This window comes from Nicotiana tabacum, chromosome 19 (genome assembly GCF_000715075.1).
Source record: "Nicotiana tabacum cultivar K326 chromosome 19, ASM71507v2, whole genome shotgun sequence".
NCBI classification, from domain to species: domain Eukaryota; kingdom Viridiplantae; phylum Streptophyta; class Magnoliopsida; order Solanales; family Solanaceae; genus Nicotiana; species Nicotiana tabacum.
This window is the reverse complement of record NC_134098.1, coordinates 133,255,556-133,280,781: the sequence shown is the minus strand read 5'-3', so window position 1 is coordinate 133,280,781 and position 25,226 is coordinate 133,255,556. Positions and strand designations below refer to the sequence as shown.

The window sequence follows — 25,226 nt, the reverse complement described above, 5'->3', positions numbered from 1 at the left end:
AGTGCCCCTAACCAATTTTACCTCTCCCTTCTATTTTTTTTCACCACTAAAATTTACTTCCCCTCCACCACTATTGCCACTATTTCCGTTACCATAAAAAATATTGTATTTCAAATTTTAATCTTTTATATATGTATTAAGGGCGCTGAGGTGGCAAGCCATGTGACATCCACCTCATCAAATATTAATGTCACGTATGATTGGATGTCCACTTTGGACAAACTTAACGGAAGAGGAGTATATTTGAACCAACTGTATTACGACATGGGTATATTTGGACCAAAAGTATAACGAAAGATATATTTAAATATTTTCTCATAGTACGAGGAATATAATTAGCCATTTTCCGTAGAAACTAACATATAGTGAATTTCCTAATATTCTATTGCTCTGGGGACATTAGATAAATATTAAAGTGGCCGTTTTCTAACTATTTTTTTGGAAAAATTTCAGAGAAACCCTCTAAGAATGATCATGTAAGAATTACTTACTCAACCAACTCAATGAACCATTGCCAATAGCTATTTCCAACTATTGTTATAATGTTATATAAGCAATTTCAATAACGCCAAAGTTAATTTCCAGTTAAATTGTTTTTCATTACTTTAAAAATATTTAAAAATTAGTAATAGCTTGACATTTATAGCAGTAAGGTGGACGTAGAATAGCGATTAATCTACTACTTCAGTGATTCACTATGGTTCGCTTCATCGCCACCACAACCACCGTCATCCACCACCATCTCCGGCAACACATCCGCACCTTCGTGAACGCAAGAGTCAAATGGGTACGTGACCCATACCTGGAAAAAGCAGTAGAAAAGGAAAAGAACCTCAAACCATTACTCTCCCTCAAAAACTTAATCTTCTCCCACCCCTCAAAATCTTTATCCCTTCGCACCATTTCCCCTCTCAAACCCCAACTCAATCTTCCCACCAATGCCCTCAATTTCGTCCAGAATTACCCTTTTGTTTTCAAAACTTTCAGGCCTCCTGTACCCTTATCCACTCTACATGTAAAGCTCACTCCAAATGCACTATCTTTACACAATGATGAGACCTTTTTTCTTAGTCTTTTACATTACCGTAAAGATTTAGCGTACAGATTAGCAAAGTTATTGATGCTCACAAGAGCTAAAAGACTTCCTTTTTATGTTATTGAAAGGTTTAAATTTGACTTGGGTTTGCCTCATGATTATTTGTTGAGCTTTTTACCTGAATTTCATGAGTATTTTCAGATTTGTCAAATGGGTTTTAAGGATTCTGATGGTCGTGAGGTTTTTGGATTGGAGTTAGTTAAATGGAGGGAGGATTTAGCTGTTTCTGTGATGGAGAAAAGGGTGAAAGTGAGGATTTTGGGGATAGGAAAAGAGTGCATATAAGGTTTTCGATGAATTTACCAAGACGATTTGATTTGGTGAATAAGCTGAGGAATTGGGTTGAGGAGTGGCAGAATTTGCCTTATATTTCACCTTATGAAGATGCATTCACTTGGCTCCTAATAGTGATCAAGCAGAGAAATGGACAGTTGGGGTGATTCATGAACTGTTAAGTTTACTTGTATCAAAGAAGACAGAGGGAGAATATTTGTTGCTTAGGGGATTATTTAGGATTTGGAATAAGGTTTAGAAAAGCTTTAGTGCATCATCCGGGTATATTTTACTTGTCGAATAAGATTAGGACGCATACTATAGTCTTCAGGGAGGCATTTAACAAGAACATACTGGTTGAGAAGCATCCATTGATGAAAATGAGGAACAAGTACATAAGTCTCATGAACAGAGTGTTGAGAAGGGGAATACCAATCAATGCTGGAGCTGTTAGGTACAGGAAGCAGCTGACTTCTTTAAAAGGAGGCAAAAGCAAGGAAAAGGAGAAGAGGATGAGACAAGTTAAAAGTCTAGAGACTTGAGAAGATTAGACAACGATATGTGATAATAGGAACAGAAGATGTGAATGATAACTTTATGATCATGCTCGATGCTGTAAAGGCTTGTATATAGATGGATTTGTGTGTCAGTAATTCACTATATGTTGGTGACCAGATGTTGCTGGAAACTTGGCAATGCTCAAGAATAGATGAATGGTACAGCTTGTCTTTATATGGATATACAGGGGAAAACAAGGTTCTTTCGCCGAGAGTCTTTCGGAAACAGCCTCTCTACCTTCATAAGATAGGGATAAGATATGCATACACACTGCCCTTCCCAGACTAGATGAATGGTACAACTTGTCTTTATATGGATATACAGGGCAAAACAAGGTAAGGAAACCTTAGTATGCACGACAAGCTGACAGCCGCTGCTGAAACTGTCTTTACATTGGATGATTTGGCCTCTGGCTGGATAACTATTATCAAGATTGCCTTCTCTTTCCGTCCCTTCTGAAGTGAAGGGAGACTCGTGCCCTTCGAAATGGTCATATTCTTACTATGATGGCAATCCCTCTTTGCCAAAAGGAGAGCGCAAATTGGAGGTCTGTATCAAACAAATGTTTAACCATCTTGAGTGAACATACATCATGTGATACTTGCCCAAGGTGAGTTATGATCATCTTTAATCTTGTCTAATTTTGTATGGCGACACATCCATTGCAACATTTCCAATATTCCACATTTAGAACACTCTTCCTCAACATTAATTCTCATATAGAATATTGCTCATCTCACAACTATGCTATAGATCTTATTTTTCAATTTGGTAAGTATGTTCATGACACATACCGCTCCTGTAAAAGTTAAAACTCCTCCATTTCAATCATATGATTGTAAATTTAAGTTGCATGTAATTTGGACTGACTATTCTAGGTGGAATTTCGTTTACTAACATGAATATGAAAATATTGTGTTCTCATGTTGGTTTAAGAACATGGAAAAGTCACTAAGAAATAGAAAGAGAAGAAGAAAAACTCACTCATTTTGGAGTCCGGAACCAAAATGTGCTTCTTTTAGACTCAAAGAACCAAAATGTGTGGAAAAAAAATATAGTTACCAAAATATATATAACTCCCTTTTAAAGGGCACTATACCTTAACGGTCGTTTGCCCGTTAAGGTATAACGCCATTTTAAAAGGCGCTATAGTTGAACCTGAAAAGAGCGGGAAGGTATAGTTGCCATTTTGAAAAGAAAAAAAAGTATTATGAAAATTAACCATTTGTAAGTGGAAGTTGAAAGTACGAAACTTCTTGAAAATTGAAATTTACCTTCAGACAACAACTTTTACTTGAATTTTATTCTCATTTTCGCAATCAGCGCGAATTTACAAGTGAATTCCTAACATGACTAAGGATTTGTAACTGAAGGTTCAAGATTTAAAATATATTTTTACACCCAACTTCAACTTGATGATTTATGTTCGATCTAAAGTCAATTTTATTCTCAGTTTCGCCTATCTTCCATTCACCAAGATCCAAATTCATTCCAATAAAAGAAGTAAATGAGAACGGTATAGCTTTCACTGTCTCCAATTCTTCTGTTTGTCCACTTTTTTCTATATGATCAAGCTTTTGAGAAGCTAAAGCATTACTTTTTACATGTTTTTAATAGCAATTTTTTTCCCTTAAGATTTGAGGTGTTCGGCCAAAAGAAAGAAAAGTGTTTTTGAGCACAATTTTTCCACTGTAGATAAGAAGTTTCAAATTTTTGCTTATTCCAATAAGCCAACACCGACGCATAAAATTAAAATTTTAAAGACAAATTTATCAGTACCAAAATTTTATATTTAATTATCACTCACAATCCATCTATCTCTCATATATAAAATTTTTGCATTTATTAAAAAAATTATATAAATTTTGGAATAAGAACAAATTAAGTGTAATAGCAACTGACGTCGAGATAAATGTAACATTCATTGAAATTAAGAAATAAATGTTACATTGATGAAATAGTTGAATGCAGAGTTATTGGTTATCTTCTGAACATGCAATGTTTAAAAATTTCTGTAGGTTAATTATATAATTTTGTATTTATATATATTTTTATGAAGATAATTATGATATGTTATGTTTTTGTATATGACCTAATATCTCTTTAAAGACGATGTTTTTGGTGTAAACAATACTACTCAAGTATTTATTATATATGTATCCTTAGTAAAATGTTCTAAATTATATGTTTTTTTTGGATTTGGTTAAGGTTGTTCGAATGAGTGAATAAGTTATAATAAAATTTCTTCTCTCTTATTAGTTACAATTAGTACCCCTACGGTTAGCTATGAAATTTTATTTGTTTAATTTTCTATTTACTTAATTAATGGTGCTTGGGTATTTCGAAGTTGTTCCATTTGAATACGTAAAAATAGCACGGATTAGTCAGTTTTCGGACTGGTAATTCAAAAATAGTCAGCGTTTGCAAAGTCATTGAAAAATAGCCACTATTTTGCTGTAACACGGACCGGTCCAGCATAATATACTGGAGATTGAAGCACATGTGTATGAACTTCCAGCATATTATGCTGGAGCGGTATATTATATTATGCTGGAGTTCCAGTATATTATACTGGAACTCCAGTATATTATGCTGAAATATTTTTCGTATTTTGAATAGTGTTTTCATTCAGATTTATCTTTACATGAAAAGTAGCTAAATTTCGATTACTTTTAAAACTGTGGCTATTTTTCAATTATCACTTGTAAATCTGACTATTTTTGAATTTCTTCCTTTTGAATACATCCCGGGGCCAAGGTTCAAGTCTACAATATTAATCAACTTAACATATAAATATATCTGGTTTGGTTTAATTGGATACTTCTCAATATTTTTATACAATTAAAAAGTCTACCCTATTTGCGGTGCGATTAAAAATTTATAATTAAATTTATGGGTTTACTTAGAAAACCCCAATAATTGATACAATTAGGTTCGGTTAGGTTGGTTCACTTGGTTTTTAGAATTATTTTGACACCCCTATGTAAGAGATTATATTAAATATAAAAAAAAAACTTCATTAAAATCATCCAAAATAAATCTGTTTCGGCAATGCTAATTCTAAAATCAACGTTGATATTGTCTTCATAATTTGACACTAAAAGATATTTTTTGAAGAGATTTGTCAAATATAATAACTAGTTTAAACTTCTTTTAAATTTAGGACCTGCATTATTTCGTGTAGTATAACGTTTTATTTCCTTCATTTGATTTTATGCTCTGTTGTTCCAAATAATTAAAGGGTGATATGCCTTAATTGGTAAATCAATTTTACGCCTTGGAAGTATTTTGAATTTGGAAGGACCCATTATCCTATACGCTACTTCTTCTTCAATTTTAATTTTTTACTTTTTTGCTTTGTTTGACCTATGTAGAAGTAAAATGAAGGGGTAAAAACAAGAGAGGCAAAAACTGAAAGAAGAACACTAAAAAGCTTCTGGCGGAAGCTCTATAAATATCCCTTCCCACTGAAAATTTTGAAATTTCCCGCACTATTCTCGCTTGCTTCCCGATTTGCTCTAGTGAGTTCGATCATTTCTTTGCTCGCTTCACGATTTGTTCGCTTCCGATTTGCTCTAGTGAGTTCGATCATCTTTCTGCTCGTTTCATGATTTGCTCTACTGAGTCTCTCACACACTTCTCTAGTACTCATATTATCCATCATTACTTAATAATATTCTGAGTAATACTCACTCGCTTTTAGGGTTTGTTTTTTTATTGTATTTTAGTTTATTGTGTGTGTGTATATATATATATATAATGTTAACTATTATATTGATTGATTTAATTCTTTGCATTGAGAATGTAGTGGAGATTCTGATGTAGTGGTGTAAGTTTTTGTGTTAGATTGTTACAGACAAATGTCGTTTAGAGCAATGTGCAGGTATTGGTTAGCAAAAGGGGAGTGCCACTACGGTAACAAATACAAAACATGCATTATTTTAACCTGCTGAGGCACCGGTAGAAGTTGCCTCTATCCATTGGCATCACCACTACTAGTGTTGTTGTGGTTGATCCTAGCGTCACTGTTTCTGATGCCTTTGTGCCTGCTGAGGCGGCATTCATTTGTTTTGGTTAAGTTAAACTTTAAAAATCTATTGGTGCCCTCATTGTGATTAAATTTTGAGTCCGCCTCTGAGTGCATCACATTGGTGAAAGAAAAAAATATTTTTAAAGTTTAGACATGCTTTGTAAAGTAGATGATGAACTAAAAATTTAGGTTAGTTTTTAATAAGGATTTTTTGTATTTTTAAGGTGCGATATACTTTGTAATGTCATAATTAGAAAAATTAGTAAATATGTGTTACACCCTATATTTTCGTATGTAAAAATGCGTCGTAAGCAAACTAATGTAGGACAAAAAAATGAGATAATATTTAAAAGTATATAAAGTAAGTTAATCATGTTACCTCTGAGGTTACAAATATTGAAGATCATGAACAACAAGTACAAAGAGGGTTGGACAGTTCAGAAGCTAAAGCAATTAAATAAAACAATGTTTCATCGAAAGTCGACAAGTTGGGAATGTTATAACATGTACCTTTGGGGTGAGACTAGGGTGATTAACATGATAAAGAGATTATGTTATGATTTATATTAGTCGTATTACATCCGTGTGTTATGTTTTTAAGTCAAGCGAGTTGTGGAACAAAAGTCGATGAAAGTCATCACAAGTTACATTCATAAGTTTTACTGAAACTTTGGGTCAAATGTAACTGCAATTTTCTCCCAATATACTTAGAGTTATGGTGTGTTCCACACATCAAATTAAAGATCTATGAGTCTATTTTCCAACGCATTAAACCATTTGTCAATACGACATCGGAGTAGAGAGATATGTGCATTTTTGCGATACTGCGCAAGCTGCTAGGTGACAAGTAGGTGTGTCACCTACTTGCTTAAATGAAAGCCCAAAAATGGGCCATTTCGGGTCGTCCAAAGAGGCCTTTTAAGGGCCTATTTTCTTCATATATTAGACTTAAAATAGAGCATAATAACCAGACATAAGCTCTGCAAAGAATCCTCCCAAAAATTTCCCACAAACCCTAATTGATTTTCTCTCCCTTTCAAGTTCCAATTGGAGGTAAAACTTAGAGTTTGAAGAACCAAGATAGGAGCTGAGTTATCCAACAAATAAGGTGAGTTTACTGCTCTCTTTCATCCATTTTTTCTTCTGTAAATTCATGGTAAGTCGTTCTATACTTGTAAGAACTCACGGGATGGTGATCGGAAGCCGTGAGTTCGAGTTATTCACTTGTAGCGGACTGTTTTGTGGACTGTTTTGTGTTGCTGTTGGGCTGCGTGTTTTATTACTATTTTGTGGAGTTTTGGAGGAGGAAGGGGGTTTATAAACACCATATAAATGTAGGGTGGTTGGCTGGTCGTTCGTCATAACATTTTCGGGTCGTTTGACACTACTACGGTGGTCGTTTTGTGTACGAAGAGATTGGGGTGTGTTGGGCTGTTTTGTAGTATTTGATGGTGTATATAGGGCTGGAAAATGATGTATATATGTTGTTATTGTTCTGTCCTTGTATTGTTGGTGTTATCTTGAAGTTGGAGGAAGGGCATATTATAGGGGAGATGCTGCCCGTTTTAATACAAAATAGGTTTGTCGTTCGTTGTGCGATAGTTGTACCTTTCGTAACTTAACGATAGTATTATTATCATTCTTGTAGATTAAGGTGCGAAGAGGTGAGTTCAACTTGGTGATTGAAAAGATTGTGATAAGGTATGTTAAGGCTAAGCCTTCCTTCATTTTGGCATGATCTCGTAGCTACATGTGTTAGTAATGAGACAAAAGAGAAGTTCATATTCATGAATTTATTCACACTATTCTAGTCTCATAAGTTACAATATTATTCCTTATCGAGACTCTATATTCAATTTTAGTATTGTCTTCTTTCAGTCAAGAGAGCAGCAAGCCTATATATACAGTATTACAGTATTTTCATTACCATCGAGCTATAATCGATGGGCAGGCCCCTATTGGGCAACCTCTGATCAGATGGAAAGTTATATACCGAGCCTACTGTGGCCGAGCGCCTATGAGCGAGCCCAGCATGGTCGAGATACATAGCCTAGTATGGCCGAGCGCCTATAAGCGAGCCTACTATGGCAGAGCAGTTATATATACCGAGCCTTATAAGGCCGTACAATTATTTTACTTACTATATTGAAGGAGTTGAGTCAGTATCAGCAGGTAAGTATATCTCCAGATCATCTTTGACTCCCAGTTAATTTCAGTTATCATATTATCAGTTCAGTTTCAGATTTCAGTTATTTTATTGCCTTACATACTCGGTACATTATTTCGTACTGACGTCCCTTTTTTGGGGGCGCTGCATTTCATGCGTGCAGGTTCAGACAGACAGACGGGTAGACCTCCTCAGTAGGTGTTTTCCGAGTTCCGCCTGATCGGTAAGCTCCACGTCTTTCGGAGTTGCCAGGACTAGAGTTTTGTGTACATCTTATGTATATCTGTATATATGTTATGGGTAGGTCGGGGCCCTGTTCCGATCACAGTACATCTATCAGTAGAGGCTTGTAGGCATATCCTGTTGGTTAGTGCAGTATGTTGGGTTTGTATAAATTGGTGGTTTGTCAGCTGTAGTAGCTATGACGGCCTTGTCGGCCTAGCTTTATATTGATATTTAGTTAGTGCTAGTTTCCATTCAGTTTTATATTTTGCTTCGCAAATTGTCTTGCAAGGTGGCCCCATGGCCAAAGTATGACATTATGTGTTCAGAGTCCCTTAGTCGCAATTTGGTACGCCAGGTTAGGTGAGGCACGGGGTGCTTGTCTCGCTCCTAGGTTCGGGGCGTGACAAACTTGGTATCAGAGCAGTTCTGTCCTAGGGAGTCTACAAGCCGTGTCTAGTAGGGTCTTGTTTATAGATGTGTTGTGCACCACATTATATAAGCAAGGAACTACAGGGCATTTAGGAGTTGGTTACACTTCTTTGAAATCTAAATCGTGCTATAGAACTGAGTTATAGGAAATTTGAATTAAACTTATGTGTTGGTGTTTGCATGCACAGATGACGGTGACTAGGAAGACTACGGCTAGCCAGAGGAGAGATACAGTAGTAGGTGAGGGGACCAACAGGGTACCCCCAGTAGATGGGGCCCAGTCTGAGGCTCAAGGGGAGACCCCTACTCAGCCATTACCGGCTCCTCCACCAACTACGGAGATTCCTAGGGAAACCGCACATCCAGTTCCCCCTCCACTTCCATCAGATCAGGACTTAAGGAGTGCGGTGCATTTGTTGACACAGTTGGTAGCTACCCAGCAACATGCTAGGGCATCAGCTAGTGCAGGAACTTCTGAGGGGTCTGGGAGTTCAAGGGTCCGAGAGTTTATTGCTTTGAGTCCCCCAGAGTTCACGGGGACAGATCAGAGGGAGGACCCGCAGGATTTCATAGATCAGCTTCACAGGATCTTTCGTGTTATGCATGCCACGGAGAAAGAGGCAGTTGAGCTAGCAGCTTTTCGACTCCGAGATATAGCCATCCTTTGGTATGAGGGATGGGAGAGGTCCAGGGGACGTGATACACCTCCAGCTATTTGGGAGAATTTTTCAGATGCTTTCCTTGACCAGTACTTACCGCGGGAGATCCGACAGGCTCGAGTCGATCAGTTTCTAGCCCTCAAGCAGGGTAATATGAGTGTTCGAGAGTATAGTCTCCGTTTTGACTCATTGGCCAGATATGCACCATCCATAGTTTCTACTATGCGGGACAGGATTCACAGGTTTATAGCAGGGTTAGCCCCAGAGTTAACCGAGGCATGTGCCACCGCTGCATTGCAGGATAGTATGGATATCTCCCGGATTCAGGCATTCGCCCAGAATATAGAAAGGGGTAGGCGTCGGCAGCAGGGTACAGAGAGGGCTGAGCAAGGGCAACGTAAGAGGATGAGATTTCCCAGGTCTCAGGAGCAATCTCAGGGTAGTTATAGGACCCAGTACTTCGGACGGCCACCTAGGCCTCCGCCACCTCAGTTACAGGGTTACGGGTATGACCGCTATACTCAGTCAGGACCAGGTGAGAGCTCACGGGCGTCGGGTTTGCAGCGACAACGAGGTTCTGCGCAGACATGGTCATTTCCTCCGCGGTGTGACATCTGTGGTAGAGGACACTTGGGTCAATGCCGAGCAGGTTCTGATGCTTGTTATACATGTGGGCGTCCGGGGCATATGATGCGAGATTGCCCAAATAGAGATTCTGGGGGAATGGCACAACCAGCGAGTTCAGCAACAGGATCGTCTATGTCCGTGCATCCTTCAAGGCGTGAGTCTCAGTCTTCGGCTGGTAGAGGTCGAGGCAGAGGTAGAGGTTCCAGTTCAAGTGGTAATCAGAACCGTATCTATGCTTTAGCGGGTCGACAGGACCAGGAGTCTTCACCAGACGTTGTGACAGGTATATTAACCATTTGCTCTCACGATGCTTATGCTTTGATAGACCCAGGATCTACTTTATCGTATATTACCCCATTTGTCGCGAGGAAGTTTGGTATAGTGCCTGAAATACTAAGTGATCCTTTTGCGGTATCTACACCGGTCGGAGAATCGATTATTGCTAGACGGGTTTACCGAGGTTGTACGGTGACAATTTGTAGTCGTCAGACCTCAGCTGACCTAGTTGAGCTAGAGATGATGGACTTTGATGCTATCATGGGCATGGACTGGTTGGCAGCTTGCTATGCCACAGTTGATTGCCGAGCAAAGGTAGCCAAATTTCATTTTCCGGGTGAGCCAGTCCTTGAATGGGTAGGTAATACACCAACACCCAGAGGTAGGTTTATTTCCTATCTGAAGGCGAGGAAAATGATCGCAAAAGGGTGCATTTATCATATTGTGCGAGTTAGAGATGCAGATGCTGAGATACCTACACTTCAGTCTATTCCCATAGTCAAAGAGTATGCAGATGTGTTTCCAGATGAGCTTCCAGGTATTCCTCCAGAGCGAGAGATTGATTTTAGCATCGATTTGCTTCCAGGAACTCAACCAATATCCGTCCCTCCGTATAGAATGGCACCTGCCGAATTGAAGGAGTTGAAGGAGCAGTTAAAAGATTTGCTGGAGAAAGGTTACATTAGGCCCAGTACCTCACCTTGGGGTGCACCGGTACTATTTGTGCGGAAGAAAGACGGCTCGCTGAGGATGTGTATCGATTATAGGCAGTTGAACAAGGTAACTATTAAGAATAAGTATCCACTTCCAAGGATCGATGACTTGTTTGATCAGTTGCAGGGAGCTAGATGCTTTTCCAAGATTGATTTGAGGTCGGGGTACCACCAGGTCAGAGTTCGGGAAAAAGATATTCCGAAGACAGCCTTCAGGACCCGATATGGCCACTTCGAGTTCCTTGTCATGTCCTTCGGGTTGACTAATGCACCCGCTGTATTTATGGACTTGATGAATAGCCTATTCCGGCCATTTTTAGATCTGTTCGTGATAGTATTTATTGATGATATTCTGGTTTATTCCCGTTCAGAGGATGAGCATGCGGACCACCTGCGAGCGGTACTCCAAACCCTCCGTGATCGTAAGTTGTATGCTAAGTTTTCTAAATGTGAGTTCTGGTTGAAGTCTGTAGCATTCTTGGGGCATATTGTATCAGATGAAGGGATAAAGGTGGACACTCAGAAGATTGAGGCCGTGAAATCTTGGCCTAGACCTACCACTCCGACAGAGGTTCGTAGCTTTCTAGGCTTAGCAGGATACTATCGGAGGTTCGTAGAGGGTTTTTCTTCCCTTTCGGCACCATTGACGAAGTTGACACAGAAAGAAACTAAGTTTCAATGGACAGAGGCTTGTGAGCGGAGTTTCCAAGAGCTTAAGAACAAGTTGACCTCAGCTCCAGTTCTAACACTTCCAGAGGGTCTAGAGGGTTATGCCGTGTATTGTGATGCATCAGGTGTCGGGTTAGGATGTGTCCTGATGCAACATGGGAAGGTAATTGCATATGCTTCAAGGCAGTTGAGGAAGCACGAGAGGAATTATCCGACCCACGACCTCGAGTTAGCTGCGGTTGTCCATGCACTTAAGATATGGCGGCATTATTTATATGGTGTTCATGTTGATATATTTACTGATCATAAAAGCCTACAATATATTTTCAAGCAGAAAGAGTTGAATTTGCGACAGAGGCGATGGCTTGAGTTATTGAAAGATTACGATGTTAACATTCTCTACCATCCAGGGAAAGCTAATGTTGTAGCAGATGCCTTAAGTCGCCGATCTATGGGTAGCTTAGCACATGTAGAGCCCGAGAAAAGACAATTAGCTAGAGATATTCATCAATTGGCTTCGTTGGGGGTTCGGTTAGTAGATTCTGAGGATGGTGGAGTTGTAATCCAAAACACTGCAAAATCATCCCTCATAGCTGAAGTCAAGGAAAGGCAGTACGAGGACCCAGAGTTGGTCGAGTTGAGAGAGCGAGTTCCGCAGCAGAAGAAGCCATTGTTAGAGCTCAAGGGAGATGGGGTTCTCAGATACAAGGGTCGTTTGTGTGTTCCAGATGTAGCAGGGCTACGAGACAGGATTATGTCAGAGGCACATTATTCATGGTATTCCATCCACCCTGGATCGACGAAGATGTATCATGACATTAAGGATATGTACTGGTGGAATGATATGAAGAAGAACATTGCTGAGTTTGTCGCCCAATGTACTAGTTGCCAGCAAGTGAAGGTAGAACACCAGAAGCCCGGAGGGCTAATGCAGACTATAGAGATCCCGACATGGAAATGGGAGGCGATAAACATGGACTTTATCATGGGTTTACCTCGTTCTAATCGTAAGTTCGATTCCATATGGGTGATAGTCGATAGGCTCACGAAATCAGCTCACTTCCTACCGGTCAGATCTACATATACAGCAGAAGATTATGCAAAGTTATATATTAAGGAGATAGTGCGGCTACACGGAGTACCAGTTTCTATTATATCTGACCGTGGGGCTCAGTTTACAGCACATTTTTGGAGGTCATTTCAGAGAGGTCTAGGGACTCAGGTGAATCTCAGCACAGCTTTTCATCCACAGACTGATGGACAAGCCGAGCGCACAATTCAGACGCTCGAGGATATGTTACGAGTATGTGTGTTGGATTTTAAAAGAAGTTGGGATGAACATCTACCTCTTATCGAGTTTGCATATAATAACAGTTACCACTCCAGTATCCAGATGGCTCCGTACGAGGCTTTGTATGGGCGTAAGTGCAGATCTCCTATAGGGTGGTTTGATGTTGGAGAATCTGGGTTACATGGGCCAGACCTGGTTCAGCAGGCCATAGAGAAAGTAAAGGTTATCCGGGAGCGACTGTTGACAGCTCAGAGTCGTCAGAAGTCATATTTTGACGTGCGGCGACGAGACTTAGAGTTCAGGATTAATGACTGGGTATTCTTAAAGGTATCACCTATGAAGGGCGTGATGAGGTTTGGCAAGAAAGGAAAGCTTAGCCCACGGTATATTGGGCCTTATAGGATCATTCGGAGAGTGGGCCAACTAGCTTATGAGTTAGAGTTGCCCTCAGAATTGGAGTCTGTCCATCCGGTTTTTCACGTATCTATGCTACGGAAGTGCATTGGCGATCCTACCCGAGTGGTGCCCACGGATGATGTACAGATTACAGAGGACTTGTCATACGAGGAAATTCCAGTTGCCATCCTAGACCGACAAATCCGCAATCTACGAAATAAGGAGGTAGCTTCCGTAAAGGTTTTATGGAGGAGCAAGAATGTAGAAGAGATGACGTGGGAATCGGAGGAAGAAATGAAGTCTAAATACCCCCACCTATTTCAAAATGAAGATATGGTTCGAGATGGGACGCTACAACATAGCTCTATGTAGGCTAGCAGGTCATCAGGTAAGCTTTTATTTTTCACTTTCAATATTTATGATTTACGGTCGGTGAGGCAAATTGCTGCTATTTATAAAGATTGGCCATGTGTGGCATGCATAGTATGTTTCTGGCTACGTGCAGGTTGGTTTTAACCTAGTGTACGAAGGATACTCTGGAAAAAGTTTCCAAAGTCTCCAAGAGTAAACATTCGAGGACGAATGTTCCCAAGGGGGAGTGATGTTACACCCTATATTTTCGTATGTAAAAATGCGTCGTAAGCAAACTAATGTAGGACAAAAAAATGAGATAATATTTAAAAGTATATAAAGTAAGTTAATCATGTTACCTCTGAGGTTACAAATATTGAAGATCATGAACAACAAGTACAAAGAGGGTTGGACAGTTCAGAAGCTAAAGCAATTAAATAAAACAATGTTTCATCGAAAGTCGACAAGTTGGGAATGTTATAACATGTACCTTTGGGGTGAGACTAGGGTGATTAACATGATAAAGAGATTATGTTATGATTTATATTAGTCGTATTACATCCGTGTGTTATGTTTTTAAGTCAAGCGAGTTGTGGAACAAAAGTCGATGAAAGTCATCACAAGTTACATTCATAAGTTTTACTGAAACTTTGGGTCAAATGTAACTGCAATTTTCTCCCAATATACTTAGAGTTATGGTGTGTTCCACACATCAAATTAAAGATCTATGAGTCTATTTTCCAACGCATTAAACCATTTGTCAATACGACATCGGAGTAGAGAGATATGTGCATTTTTGCGATACTGCGCAAGCTGCTAGGTGACAAGTAGGTGTGTCACCTACTTGCTTAAATGAAAGCCCAAAAATGGGCCATTTCGGGTCGTCCAAAGAGGCCTTTTAAGGGCCTATTTTCTTCATATATTAGACTTAAAATAGAGCATAATAACCAGACATAAGCTCTGCAAAGAATCCTCCCAAAAATTTCCCACAAACCCTAATTGATTTTCTCTCCCTTTCAAGTTCCAATTGGAGGTAAAACTTAGAGTTTGAAGAACCAAGATAGGAGCTGAGTTATCCAACAAATAAGGTGAGTTTACTGCTCTCTTTCATCCATTTTTTCTTCTGTAAATTCATGGTAAGTCGTTCTATACTTGTAAGAACTCACGGGATGGTGATCGGAAGCCGTGAGTTCGAGTTATTCACTTGTAGCGGACTGTTTTGTGGACTGTTTTGTGTTGCTGTTGGGCTGCGTGTTTTATTACTATTTTGTGGAGTTTTGGAGGAGGAAGGGGGTTTATAAACACCATATAAATGTAGGGTGGTTGGCTGGTCGTTCGTCATAACATTTTCGGGTCGTTTGACACTACTACGGTGGTCGTTTTGTGTACGAAGAGATTGGGGTGTGTTGGGCTGTTTTGTAGTATTTGATGGTGTATATAGGGCTGGAAAATGATGTATATATGTTGTTATTGTTCTGTCCTTGTATTGTTGGTGTTATCTTGAAGTTGGAGGAAGGGCATATTATAGGGGAGATGCTGCCCGTTTTAATACAAAATAGGTTTGTCGTTCGTTGTGCGATAGTTGTACCTTTCGTAACTTAACGATAGTATTATTATCATTCTTGTAGATTAAGGTGCGAAGAGGTGAGTTCAACTTGGTGATTGAAAAGATTGTGATAAGGTATGTTAAGGCTAAGCCTTCCTTCATTTTGGCATGATCTCGTAGCTACATGTGTTAGTAATGAGACAAAAAGAGAAGTTCATATTCATGAATTTATTCACACTATTCTAGTCTCATAAGTTACAATATTATTCCTTATCGAGACTCTATATTCAATTTTAGTATTGTCTTCTTTCAGTCAAGAGAGCAGCAAGCCTATATATACAGTATTACAGTATTTTCATTACCATCGAGCTATAATCGATGGGCAGGCCCCTATTGGGCAACCTCTGATCAGATGGAAAGTTATATACCGAGCCTACTGTGGCCGAGCGCCTATGAGCGAGCCCAGCATGGTCGAGATACATAGCCTAGTATGGCCGAGCGCCTATAAGCGAGCCTACTATGGCAGAGCAGTTATATATACCGAGCCTTATAAGGCCGTACAATTATTTTACTTACTATATTGAAGGAGTTGAGTCAGTATCAGCAGGTAAGTATATCTCCAGATCATCTTTGACTCCCAGTTAATTTCAGTTATCATATTATCAGTTCAGTTTCAGATTTCAGTTATTTTATTGCCTTACATACTCGGTACATTATTTCGTACTGACGTCCCTTTTTGGGGGCGCTGCATTTCATGCGTGCAGGTTCAGACAGACAGACGGGTAGACCTCCTCAGTAGGTGTTTTCCGAGTTCCGCCTGATCGGTAAGCTCCACGTCTTTCGGAGTTGCCAGGACTAGAGTTTTGTGTACATCTTATGTATATCTGTATATATGTTATGGGTAGGTCGGGGCCCTGTTCCGATCACAGTACATCTATCAGTAGAGGCTTGTAGGCATATCCTGTTGGTTAGTGCAGTATGTTGGGTTTGTATAAATTGGTGGTTTGTCAGCTGTAGTAGCTATGACGGCCTTGTCGGCCTAGCTTTATATTGATATTTAGTTAGTGCTAGTTTCCATTCAGTTTTATATTTTGCTTCGCAAATTGTCTTGCAAGGTGGCCCCATGGCCAAAGTATGACATTATGTGTTCAGAGTCCCTTAGTCGCAATTTGGTACGCCAGGTTAGGTGAGGCACGGGGTGCTTGTCTCGCTCCTAGGTTCAGGGCGTGACAATATGTTTCAATAGTATTTAGAATATATTAGATTGTTATACAAATATAAAATGTTGGGATGGAAGTCAATAAAATTTATTCTAGGGCCGTTCTGGTACATAGTGATCTCTCCATTTTATCAGTGGTAGACCCAGAATTTTTATCAAACGGGTTCAAAATACGAAGAAGCAAATATATAAAGAGGTCAACAAAAAAATATATTAATAAAATATATTATTACAACTATCCTCTACGAGTTTTCATTTCCTGAAACGTATTCATAATAGTCTCATCAGAAATGGTGTTAAATATTTTACTTTCTACATAAGGTACCAAACAACCGCTCATGAATTCGTCATTCATTCGGTTTCGCAATTCACTCTTGATCAACTTCATCGCCGAAAAAGTTCTTTCAACGGTAGCAGTGGCAACAGGTAGAAGCAAACCAAATTTTACAAGGCAAAACACAAATGGATAATTCAAATGCTTATTTGTCTTAACTAGTGTTTCAGAAAGATCAACAAGTCCTTGTAGATTTGAGAACCTTTAATCAACATCACGAATATCAACAATATAAGTTTCAAGCTGATTCTTGAGTGTAACCGTTATATTTTCATCAAAATCATCAGGATATAATTCAGCCATCCTCAATATCTTGTTTATGTCAAAACTGGAAAATAAGTCAACTGGATTTAAGCAAGCTACTCCAATAAGTAAGTTCGTTATCACCTTATTAAAACGAGCATTGAGTTCTTGAACTTGCCAATCAATAATCTTAAAAAATATATCAACACGATAGTGATGTAAAATAGTATAATCAACAACTTTACGTCGAGATCTTCCAGAGTTAACATAGAGGTCATCAAAGTTTGGTATCAAAATATTATACTTGACACAAAATGCAGATACCTTATCAATAAGTGAATCTCATTCTTCTTCTCTTAGCTTTTGCAATCGTTTCTTTGCCACTTCAACAAGTAGAATAGCATTTGCAATATCTTGCTCCTTTTTTTGTAAGGATGTATTAAGCTCATTTGTGATCCCCAAAACATCTCTCATTAGGTGCGACATGAAAGCAACCTCAAATGTTTGACAAAACTGCTAAGATATCCCTTTGCCTTAGCTCTTTCTTCTAAAGTCCAGGCATCAACAACGATAGTATCAAGAACATCAATAATTGAGCCAAACATAGAAATAAAGTTCTTAAAATATTTATAGTGCGAACCCCAACGAGTATCTGCAGCTCTAGCAAGACCAAGTTCTTGATTCAAACCCCTACCAGTTTCAAGTTCACCCATGTCTAATGCTTCTTAAACTTTTTCTGCTTGAGATTCTCGAAGATCATCCATACGTTTAAAAGAACCTCCCACTATATTCAATACATTAGAAACCAACAGTACAAGTTCTCCCACTTCAAGACATTTTTTGGATACCGCAACAAGAGTCAATTGAAGTTGGTGTGCAAAACAATGAATGGAATAAGCAGATTTACTTTCTTGTTGAATCAAAGTTTTGAGGCCACGTAAATCCCCTTGCATGTTGCTTGCTCCATCATAGCATTGTCCACGCACATAAGATAAACTCAAAGAATATTGAGCAAGGTAATCAATAATTGCTTTCTTTAAACACAAAGCAGTAGTATTACAAATATGAACAATCCCAATAAAATACTCCACCACAGATCCGCATCTATTAACATATTGCATGACAATAGCTAATTGCTCTTTGCGTGATACATCACATGATTCATCAACTAGCAATGCAAAAAAGTCTCCATTTAGATCGTTCATAATTGCTTTAACTGTTTCAATTTTACATGCAATGATAATGTCTTTCTGAATTTTAAGAGAAGTCAACTGATCATTCTTTGGAGCCTTTTTCAACACAAGATCACGAATTTTATCGCAGCTCTCTGCATACCATGAAAGAATCTCAAGAAAGTTACCCTTGTTTAATGATGATTCATCTTCACGATATCCACGGAATGCCAATCCTTGATTCAATAGGAGTCTCACCACCTCAATTGAAGCCTTCAAGCGAATTTTGTATTCGAGCTTGGTTTGAGTGGATTGCCTATCAAATGAAGTTTGAATTGACTGTTTTTATTTTAATAGATCTTCACATTTTCTTTTTGCCTGATTATGAATACTGCTCGACCCATGCATATCTAATCTGTTCTTTTTGTGCCAGCTCTTAAATCCTAAACTTGAAAATACATCACCTCCACCTTGATGAATGCCTTCATCTTGAAATAAGTAACAATACAAACAGTAAGTTGCATCTTCAATCACACTATACTCCAACCAATTATGATATCCTTTAAACCATTTAGGATTGAAACGACGCTTTAAGCCCGAAAAATCTCTTTGAGGAAACTTATGATATCGGGGTTGGCAAGGACCTCTTCGGAGGTATTCTCTTCTAATCTCATCACGCTCATTTGGATGAAAGTCTCTAATGGGTAATCTCTCCTTTGGATCAGTCTTTAAAGAATCGAGATCTATTCTTTGTCTTTGTTTTTTAGAGGATTGAGGTTGTTCTACTAATTGGTTCAAATTTTCTTCCACGGGAGTAACAATTAGAGAGGATGAACTTGATTGTGGCAACTTGGAAGATACCGGAGGATAAAATCTCTTCATTGTAACATAAACTGGATTACCAAATTAGAATTCGAATTAGAAGAATAATTTAATTAAACTTAAATTTAAACTAACATTTATTCATTCTTCACCAATAATTTAATTTTCTTTTTTTCTATATATCATTATATTATAAAACAGTCAGATGAGATTTTAATCATCATTAAATAGCTTTGGACCACAACTTTGAAAGTTCAAAATGTCTTTACAAGAGTTATTATTTTCATCATAATTTTTCTTGAAGCAACAAAGAGAACAAATAAAAAAATCAGCAATGTAAATTCTAGTGATGCGCAAGTATTTTAAAGCAGATTATTTATATCATGGAATAATTAATTTAATTGAAAGGAATACCTATATAATGCAGTTAGCCAAACACATATACATAATACACTCATACACTTAGAAAACAAAATTAATCTGAATCCAATGTGTTATAGTCAATTAGTCATCCCTAAATCACTTAATGATAATTGATAAGATAGACCTAATTTATATGTACAAGAAAAAAATTTAGAAATCAGAGAGAAACCTGATAGTGATAGTTGATGGTGAGAGAGTAAGAGGCTAATGGCAGGAGACAGTTATGGAAGGAAGCAATATGACCTTAAAATTGAACTAAAAGATTCAGTAGAGAGAGAGAGAGAGAAAAAGGGGAGGGAGAGAGAGAGACAACAAGCATTATTTATGAAATATGCAGAGAAATAGAGAAGGGTTTCGGAATTGGGGTTGTTAGTTTGGGAATGAGTTGGGTCACTGTATTTTAGACATAAACGACGTCGTATTTAAATAGGAAATACGTATTAAAACAAAATAATTCTGACTGGTTTCGAACTCAAAACCTTGGGAAAAATTTGAACCCACTTTGCCAACAGGCTATTCGTCACCAATGTTATAAGCGGGGTCAAAATAATTTTTATACATAAAACGTTCTTAAAAATATAAAATATACTTATATATACAGTGTTATTTTTCGACGAAACGGGTTCATTTGAACCCTCTTGACCCTACGTGGGTCCGCCCCTGCATTTTATTATGTTCTTTTTCCTGTGCATGTAGTTGTGGAATGTGGAGGCATGTTCTTATTTCACTGCAAAAATTCAACTTTATCTTTGCTACTTTAGAAGAGATCGATAGTTCTTTTTGTCCTCAGGTCTACCATTTAAAATTACTCCTAGTAAATAATAGATAGCTTATTACTCCACTCAATGTTGGTCTACATTGTAAGACGTTGTATGAAGAAATTTATATCTTTTTAAAGCTAAATTTGTTTGTATAGTTTACATGATAACCTAATTAAGCATATCGATCATACGCTATCCATCCCTAATTTGTTTATTGTTTTAGGTTAGGTATTTTCATGTGTCGTGCATGAATGGAGAATTGAACTTGATCTCTCAAATTGTAATTTCTTTGGGACGGTTTGGAATATGTCTCCTTTATTTTTATTTTCTTGTTGAAATTTAATCTTTAATAAAAGTTAGATAAGCATCTCAAAGCCACAAGTCCTCTATTTGTGTGTGCGCCTTAGCTTGTTTCTTTTCTCTAGTAAAAACTTACATGTTAAGTCTATTTTATTTAGAAATCGCAGCAATTGAAACTTAAGTTTTTGTATATTCCATGATTTAGAACAAGTATCATCAGTATATTCGAGGTTACTTAGAATCCAGTATTAATTTTTTCACATTGTTATGTTCTTTGAGTAATCATGTTTCTATAGGAATTGAATACTAACGAAATAACGTTACGTGCACGAATTATCTAGTTGAAAAAAGAAGAATTTTAACATTTTCTTTGTACGGCGAATATATCTTGCTCATTTGGAACTCAATGAAAAGAAAAATGGTTGTAACAAATAACAATTATTTAATCTTAAGCGAACCATAAATAGCGAATCTTCTCCGATTTGGTGGAACGAGATGGATATTTGATGAGCTATTGGTTTGAAAATCAGATTTAGTGTAAGAAATCACATGCAATTTATTTTCAAAAAACAATAAACAAAAATTCACTCAAAGGTATGCATTTCGTTGAAAACCAGCTCAAATATCCTCCAAAATCATTTTCCTAATTGTAACTTATATATCGTGTCAGTACTAAATTGAAAAAATAAATGAGAGCTTCATAAGGCCTCTAGTTTATTACTGGTCTACTTAATTAATATTCTGTATTCATTTCAATCAAGGAGTTAGACCGACCGCTGATAATAGCAAATGTTTACTCATAGAAGTAGCCGGACTTAATCATTGGATGAATTAGGAGTGTAAAAAGAAAACCGATAAACTGTATCAAACCGATAATTTGAGTCAAATCAAAAATAAAAACACGATGTGGTTTGGTATTGGAAAAAAAACCCGACCATAATTGGTTTGGTTTGGTTTGGTTTTAATTAAAAAAAAGTCAAACCGAAACCATACCAACTCGACATTATATTTATGTAATTTTTAATATTTTATACATGTAAATATTTATTATAATCAATTTATAAATATTTCTTAAATTTTTTCACAGTTTTATCTTTTAATGTATTATTTCAAACTTGGAGTCTTGGACTTAACATTCTTAAATGGTCCAATAAGTTTTATAGCCCATAAATATAGCAACTCAAATAAAGTTCAAATCAATACTAATACTAATAAAATAAATTCAATTCAACAAAACTGACAATAGTGTTGGATATCTATTTTTAGTTTTGCATTGGTTTATATTGAAAATGGATAACTAGTTTATCTTTTTCTTTAGTGCTTAATTGTGTAAGTAATAGTACTTAGTAGATGTACTTATTTTAGCACGACTTATATAGTACTTTTAGATTGTGTTCATTTTTATTATGGCTTATTAATTAGCAATATTTATTTTATGCGATTTTATTATCTTTGTTATTGAATATTTTAGTACAATGCTATGACTTATTTCATATTATTGTGTTATTTTCTTGAAAAATACATTATATAGTTGTATCCTATTAGGACTAAAGAAATATTTGGAGCACAAGTTACATATTTTGTGCTATGAAGACTTTACCGAGAAAAACCCGAGGAAACCCGAAAAACCTGGAAAAAATTGAATTGAAAAACCCGACTTTGTTGGTTTGATTTGGTTTACAGATTTCAAACCCCGACACCATTGGTTTGTTTTGATAATCAAAAAATCTGAACCAACCCGACCTATGTACACCCCTAGGATCATGGACGGATGCATGTGGAACTAAACGGTGTCACGCGATACCGCTTCGTCGATTTTTTTATGAAATATATATAGTAATACTGTACGGGTAAAATAACATAAAGAAAATAACACCACTTGATATATATTATTTCTTGGCACACTGGTTAAGTACCTAATTTTTTTCCTAAGAAGTTAGAGGTTCTATTGTTAAAATTTGTGGTGAGCTAGAATTGAACTCACAATCTCTTCTAACTAAGACTATTTCTTGTGGAGTAATATGATAATTAATATTATTTATTCTCTATTTTTCTATAAATATCCACATCACTTGTGAAATATCCTGCTTACGCCCCTACCTAGGATGAACCCAATGCTTTGAAGTCGAACGATCATTTATATGGGTGCAAAAATATCTATATGTAATAGATCAATTTTAATGTTTTGATAAAAGTGTTTTAAGCCTACAATCAAGTATTCTATTCTATTGTGCTATGAGGTAAGTAACTACAAATAGTCCAATGAGCCTGTATGATCTTAACAAGTGAAATTTCCGTATTTATTTAATTCAATTAGGTAAAAACATGAAGATCCCCAAACAAGATATGTACAAATATTCAAAATGAAATGTCTATCATATTCATGGCTAAGTTCTCCATCATCAAATATTCCACTTCTCCTAAGCAATTCATCTTACTGGTTCCATTCCCTGCATTTTCAAACACACAAAAATGGGTGAAATTAAAAATAGCTAGATTTATAATTGGTGATTGAAAAATAGTCATTGTTTCAGAAGTACCCGAATTTTAGCCACTTTTCATGTAAAGATAAAATATGAACAAAAATACTGTTAAAAATCCGGAAACATTTCAGCATAATATGCTGGAGTTTTAAATTTTTTGCATATGAGCTTTTAGTATAATATGTTGGAATTTTACAATATATGTGCTGGAGTTCCATCATAATATGCTGGAAGTTTATATGCAGCAGCTCTATAATCCCGCATATTATGCTGGAACATTCCGTGTCCTCGAGTTCCAATATAATATGCTGGAAGTTTATACGCAGGAGCTCCATAATCCCGCATATTATACTGGAACTTTTCGTGTTTCAGCAATACATTGACTATTTTTTTAATGACTTTGCAAACGCTGACTATTTTTAAATTACCAGTCCAAAAAATAGCTAGCCCGTGCAATTTTGACCACAAAAATTAGAATAATGCTACTAAAACTACAAGGTAACGTCTAATTCTCCTCTTTCCGGTGCCATTGATTTAATCAAACTTAATAGGTCATTTGGAAAAAAGCTTGTCCTCATTTTAAGCTAAATTTTTATTATCATTGTAATTTATAAATCTATTGTGACATGTTACTTGTTGCACTTCTCAAGTGACTAATTCAACTTTTATACATAATTACCAATAATTATCTTTTGGGTAACATAAAAGTATATATAAAAATCATTTTAAACTAAAACAAGAAGAGACACGCATACTGTAAAAAGAATTTGGAATGGTTTGGTTGAAGGTTGGATATTTGTTGAACTTCTTGAGAGGACAAGAGGAAAGTGGAAGAATTGGAATAGTTTGGCAATTGCAAATCTCAATCATGTTGCCATCTGGGTCGTGGAAGAAGAGTTGATCCACAGTGACTCCACCTTCTTTCACAGTTGCTGTTACATACTCAATCTTCAACTCTTTCAATCTCTCAATTATGAGGTCCATATCCGAGCATTGGAATGAAATGTGATTGTCTTTTGGATTTATCCTTTCCTTCTTTGACTTTGCATCTTCTTTTCCTAGCAAATGTATTCCAATTCCGTGGTTGAACAACCTGCAAAAATCAACCCAAAATATCAGAGATTTATTTTCATTGTCTCAACCTGAATCGATGTTTATAAATTAGATTTTACCTTATATGTACGGATAATGCTAAATAATTTTACACATGCACTTGTGATATCATTTCCAAATACTGGCACAAATGCATGTAATATATATATATATATAATTTTACACATGCACTTGTGATATCATTTCCAAATACTGGCACAAATGCATGTAAAATATATATATGTGTGTGTGTTGGAGAATATTATATTGGTCATACCAAGCTCCTTCGAAGTCGAAGGAAGAAGGCCTCTGGATTAGAACAAAACCAAGAACTTGCTCAAAGAATTGGACACTTGTAGGAACAGATTTGCAGACATAGGAAACATGGTTCAGTGCTAACAAAGGCATCCTTGTAATTTCTTCATGATCAGATATTGAGAATGATGTCGTTGACGATCGCCAGTTGAAGTTTGTCTCCTCGCCTAATTCTGCTTTCACAATCACTTTTCCCATTCTTTCTCCTAAGGAATTCAATTCCTCCCTTTATAATGAGTAAATTAATGATAATATATCTTGGAATAAATAAATAAATAGATGGAAGAATGAATACACCTTAAATTTCTGTGAGAAACTTTACATACAAGTGCACACATATACAAGCAAATGAGAAGGGAGCTTGGTTTTTGTAGGTACTCACTCTTTCACTTGTACGGAGGATTGGGTTGGGTTCTAAGGTGTGGACGAGGGGTAAACCAATCCCCTCTTTAACTTCTTTTGAAATTAATTATTCATATGTCAAGGGTTTACCCGATATATAATCACGTCTTCGGCAGTGTTCAGGATCAAATTCTGTATATAATTAAGTAGTGCTAAAAATAATTATGTCTATTTCAAAATTTATATGGTCTAAATTATGAATCCATCATCGAGTTGGATCAATAGCTACACCGCATATGTGTTCTTTATTTTAACTCTTTCACGTAATCATGATTAATTAACTTGATCTTACTTTTATTTAAAATTAAAATTATTTAATTTGGTACAAATAAACAAAATAAATAAGTGTTATTT

General features: G+C 36.8%; 3 protein-coding genes and 1 pseudogene across 3 annotated transcripts; 1 reads left to right on the top strand and 3 right to left on the bottom strand.

Annotated features, from left to right (window-relative positions):
• Positions 1 to 562: 562 nt before the first annotated feature.
• Positions 563 to 1,920, top strand: LOC142173860 (protein WHAT'S THIS FACTOR 9, mitochondrial-like; annotated as a pseudogene).
• Positions 1,921 to 16,760: 14,840 nt separating this feature from the next.
• Positions 16,761 to 17,815, bottom strand: LOC142173730 (uncharacterized). Its single transcript, XM_075239370.1, has 2 exons — positions 17,598 to 17,815; positions 16,761 to 17,061 (listed from the first exon to the last, which is right to left on the bottom strand). The coding sequence occupies exons 1-2, from the start codon at positions 17,813 to 17,815 to the stop codon at positions 16,761 to 16,763; spliced, it is 519 nt and encodes a 172-aa protein (XP_075095471.1).
• Positions 17,816 to 17,827: 12 nt separating this feature from the next.
• LOC107806505 (uncharacterized) lies at positions 17,828 to 19,156 on the bottom strand. Its single transcript, XM_075239369.1, has 2 exons — positions 18,675 to 19,156; positions 17,828 to 18,590 (listed from the first exon to the last, which is right to left on the bottom strand). Exons 1-2 carry the CDS (start codon positions 19,154 to 19,156, stop codon positions 17,828 to 17,830), a joined length of 1,245 nt encoding a protein of 414 aa, XP_075095470.1.
• Positions 19,157 to 22,858: 3,702 nt separating this feature from the next.
• Positions 22,859 to 24,808, bottom strand: LOC107806506 (glyoxylase I 4-like). The gene is made up of 3 exons (XM_075239743.1): positions 24,433 to 24,808; positions 23,819 to 24,156; positions 22,859 to 23,030 (listed from the first exon to the last, which is right to left on the bottom strand). Exons 1-3 carry the CDS (start codon positions 24,666 to 24,668, stop codon positions 22,939 to 22,941), a joined length of 666 nt encoding a protein of 221 aa, XP_075095844.1. The 5' UTR covers positions 24,669 to 24,808; the 3' UTR covers positions 22,859 to 22,938.
• Between the last annotated feature and the right edge of the window lie 418 nt (positions 24,809 to 25,226).